Source organism: Solanum tuberosum, unplaced genomic scaffold (assembly GCF_000226075.1).
Source record: "Solanum tuberosum cultivar DM 1-3 516 R44 unplaced genomic scaffold, SolTub_3.0 scf00035, whole genome shotgun sequence".
Lineage (NCBI taxonomy): Eukaryota > Viridiplantae > Streptophyta > Magnoliopsida > Solanales > Solanaceae > Solanum > Solanum tuberosum.
The window spans coordinates 2,332,065-2,336,562 of record NW_006238963.1 but is presented as its reverse complement, the minus strand read 5'-3'; the positions used below and the strand labels follow the sequence as shown (position 1 = coordinate 2,336,562).

Below are 4,498 nucleotides of genomic sequence, written 5' to 3'. Positions count from 1 at the left end.
CATATATTTTTGGAATTGGTAATCACGTGCAACACACATGTCAAAAAACTAGTTCATTAAAAAAAGAGTTATGCATTTCGGGTGAACAAATAAGCGTGGAAAAGAGTTAGAGGGGGATACGAGCCCTCTCTCATTATTGTTCCCGGACCATCCACCTCTTCCTTCCCCTTCGTGTGGCTCAGTGAGATTAGATTTTTAGAACGAACTGAGGTGATAAAAAATAAAAGATTGCTGACAGCAAATCCCTATTCATGAAAGTTCCGTGTAATTAAGGTTAAAGGGGAAAATGAAAGTGTGCTCCGATGCACAAACTAAAGCTAAGATCTTCAGAAGCTTACCTTATTATATATCAAATAAGGAGAGACTTTCAAACCTATCTAACTAATAAGAAAAAGGAGACATTCAACCACTTGACGGTAAGGAGAGGGCAAGCCAAAACTTACTTCTTTGAAGTTGTTAGATCGAAATAGTATATTATACAACTGCCGCTAACTGTAAAGGGGGTTGATTCCCCTTATACGTGATATAGTAATTAAAAAAAGATGATTTAGATATGCCTTACCTGCATTAAGATCGAAAACTTGTCGTCTAGTACTTATGTCAGTTATTGTTCCTAGAGTTAACAAGATATTCCCATTGATGATGTATCCAATACTTATTTTTTAAATTAGAGTAATTATAAATTCTGATATTGAAAGGATAAATCAGTCCATATTATTCACTAGTTTGAAACAGACAGGAATTGAATTGAACATTAAAATTATATTTAGCAAACCTTAATTGTAGGACAAAACAAAGTTAAAAAAGGGAAACACTAACAGCCTCCTCTTTTTGTTAGACCATTTCATCTCCTCACATATTCAACAGAAACAAACACTATAAATAGTTTCTCCATTTTTTAGGAAATACATCTTTCAGAGCCAAGGGGCATGTACCCTCTCTAATAAGAAATCCCCAAAAGCTCTCTATCAATTTAAATATACAAAAACATTTTTTTTACTTTGGGAAAAATACATAAAATTATTTTTTTTTAAATCAAAATATTATGGCTAAAAAATTAGTCATTGGTAGCATTGCCTCAATTCTTGTGGTGGCTTGTGTTGTTGCAGCATGTGTCACCATTACCAAAAAGAACGCGAGCGATCCATCAAGTGGTGGTGGTGATGGTGCTAGCAATGGTGGTGTTTCAACCTCTACAAAATCTGTTAAAGCAATATGTCAACCTACTGATTACAAAGAAACTTGTGAGAAGAGTCTTGCATCAGCCAAGAACACTAGTGACCCAAAGGAACTTATAAAAGTTGCATTTGAATCAACCATAACTGACATAAAAAATGCCATAAAAAATACTGACTTGATCAAGGATGCAGCCAAAGATCCTAGAACCAAAGAGGCTCTACATACTTGTGAAGGTCTTCTTGATGTGTCTATTGATGATCTAAGAAGATCATTCGATAAAGTTGGCACCTTTGATATCAACAAGATCAAGGATTATACCGATGATCTAAAAACATGGATCAGTGCTTCGATTACTTATCAAGAAACTTGCTTAGATGCTTTTCAGAACACAAGTGGTGACACTGGTGAGAAAATGAAGAAATTGTTAAAAACTGCAGGGGAGCTTACTAGCAATGGTCTTGCTATGATTACTAGCTTTGGTGACATGCTTACTAGCATGAACATCCCTGGTATTAGCCGCCGATTATTGGCAAATGACTACACATCATTCGTTGAAGACGGTTCACGTAGGCTTCTTCAAGTTTCAAGTACCAAGCCTAATGCTGTGGTTGCTCTAGATGGCAGTGGACAATTCAAGACCATCAAAGAAGCCCTTAAAGGTGTGCCCCCAAAGAACATTCAACCCTATGTCATCTTAATCAAGGCAGGTGAATATAAGGAGATTGTCGATGTCCCAAGAGGGGTGACAAACGTTGTGTTTATTGGCGAAGGCCCAACCAAGACCAAGATTACTGGCAACAAGAACTATGCTGATGGCACTGCCACTTTCCATACCGCCACCGTTGGTAAGTCAGATTATTCAATTTCGTGAATTAATGAGTTTAAATGACGTCTAACATGTACAAAAGTTAAAATGTTTCTCTTAAAATGTCAATGCAGCCGTGAACGGAGATGGTTTCGTAGCAAGGGATATCGGGTTTGAGAACACAGCAGGAGCAATGAAGCACCAAGCCGTTGCACTCCGTGTATCAGCAGACAAGGCAGTTTTCTACAACTGCAACATTGATGGATACCAAGACACTCTATACACACATTCCTACAGACAATTCTACAAAGATTGTTCCATCTCAGGAACCATCGACTTCATCTTTGGCGATGCATCTGCCGTGTTCCAAAACTGTAAGATGATTGTAAGGAAACCAGGTAACAACCAAGCTTGTATGGTCACTGCTCAAGGTAGAAAAGACCATCGTGGGGTCGGTGCAATCGTTTTGAGGAACTGTGAAATCAGGGCTGAGCCAGCATTCACTAGCACTCAGCCACCAATCAAAGCCTATCTTGGACGACCATGGAAGGAGTATTCCAGGACAATTATAATGCAAACTCAGATAGACGCGTTCATTGATCCTGAAGGATGGGCTCCATGGAATGGTAACTTTGCTCTAAACACTCTGTACTATGCAGAGTATCAGAACAGGGGACCAGGAGCAAATACTGACAAAAGGGTTAAATGGGCTGGTTATAAGAGAAACATTTCACCACAGGAAGCTGAAAAATATGCTCCTAATATCTTCATTGATCAAGATAGCTGGATTAAGAAGACTGGCATTTCCTATTGATGAATCTGTAACAACTTTAATTATGAATCTAATCTTCTACTGTTCAATTTTTTTTTTATCCAACTTATGTTTATTTAGTTGCTTTTCTAGCTATGTAATGTAATACTTAATTAGTTTTAGTTTATTCATATCTATGTCTGAGCTTATGCAAATTCAAGAGGCAATTCGACTTGGCATTCAGCTTGTTTTATTCTTGTTTTCCCCTCTAATTTGCATTTTATCTACCTAAATTCTACGTCATATAGAATTACACTGAATGGAAGTTCTAGCACCACTGAATTCAGGGGCCGATCCAGGATTCAGAGGTTGTGGGTGCCATAACGCCTTTAAATAGACGTATTCGTTAAATCGATAAAATATTTAACCCATTTTGCCCTTGTAAATAGCAACTTGGGGCTATTGTTCGACTATTTATCTTTTCAGTTTATAAAGACAAATAAATATGACAACTTGGCGCAAGAAAAAAACTTTCAATAATATCCTCTATAATTGCACTTGGTGAATTTTTTTCACATGCATAATTTTAGTAACAATAAAAATCTTTAAAGACCAACAAAATCATATGAGATTTCAAAATAATTTTTCATGCCATCCTTTAATGCAACATGCATTTTATTTTGTAATTTTAATTCTCGATAAGATTTAAATTATCATAATCTAATCTATTTCTTTTTTCATATGCATTCAATTGATTTAGATAATATAATAAAGCGCAAGAGAAACTCGGCATCAAGTTTAAAAATTTTTAACAAAAAGAAAAGAAAATTTTGGAGGAGAAGATCTAAAACAAATATTAGTCATAATTATGATTATAAATTATTTCATTAAGAACAAAAAGAGAATTACAAATTAAAGTTGTTTCTAATAAATAGAAAAGTAATGTTCTTTTTTAAATAATCTAAAAAAAACGTTAATAAGTAATTATAGAAGTTAGCAAGACATTGAATGCAATATCTAAGTAATTATAGAAGTTAGCAAGACAATTAGAGTAGAAAAAGTTGAGTATTATACACTTTTACTTGTCATGTGTCATAACTCAATCCATCGGGCCGTGTAGGCATTGTAATGACCCGCATGGTCATTTCTGTGTCTTGCCTTCTGTGTGTCGTTTAGAGCGTTCCTATAGCGACCCCAAGTCATTTATGACTTGCTGGGACTGACAGTTCGGTCACCTGGTCGTTCGTTTGGTCTTGGTGCGAGTTTTTGTGTTTTGGAGCTTATGAACCTTGAACGATCATTTTCGATCAAAAGTTCAAGAAGATGACATCGGAATCCAATTCTGACGATTCCATCAGCTCCGGAAGGGTCATTTTAGGCTAGTAGCATGGTCGACATGACTCTCGAGGTTTTCAGTGTGAGTCGGTGCGATTAGGCGTTTTAGCCTTTGAAATTTAGCCTTAGTTTGACTTTGGTCAACATTCTGAGTAAACGCGCTCAGATGAGAATTCCGTCAGCGTGGTTAGCTTCAGAATGTCGAGTTTGGTCTAGATTGACCCTTCTTTTGTGCGTGGAGGTTTTTGATAACTTTCCGAGCCCTTTCGTGGGTTTTGACTTAAAATGGCTTTTGGAAGTGGGACCCACTTTTTATCGAAATGACCTCTGATGGAAATTTCGACTGCGCCGTTCAGTCTGGAATATCAAATTTGGTATGGTTGCATATCTCGTTTGCGTGCACGGGGTTCCGAACGAGATCAGAGCAC

At 36.8% G+C, this 4,498-nt stretch overlaps 1 protein-coding gene across 1 annotated transcript; it reads left to right on the top strand.

The window, feature by feature from the left end:
• The first annotated feature begins 1,038 nt into the window (after positions 1–1,038).
• On the top strand, positions 1,039–2,848 carry LOC102592413 (pectinesterase-like). Its single transcript, XM_006342768.1, has 2 exons — positions 1,039–2,024; positions 2,119–2,848. Exons 1-2 carry the CDS (start codon positions 1,046–1,048, stop codon positions 2,796–2,798), a joined length of 1,659 nt encoding a protein of 552 aa, XP_006342830.1. The 5' UTR covers positions 1,039–1,045; the 3' UTR covers positions 2,799–2,848.
• Positions 2,849–4,498: the final 1,650 nt, after the last annotated feature.

Excerpts from the sequence above, each read along its gene's own strand:
- LOC102592413 (XM_006342768.1), top strand. The coding sequence starts at position 1,046 with ATGGCTAAAAAATTAGTCATTGGTAGCATTGCCTCAATTCTTGTGGTG. Across the intron at positions 2,025-2,118 it reads TTTCCATACCGCCACCGTTG|CCGTGAACGGAGATGGTTTC; the intron begins GTAAGTCAGATT and ends ATGTCAATGCAG.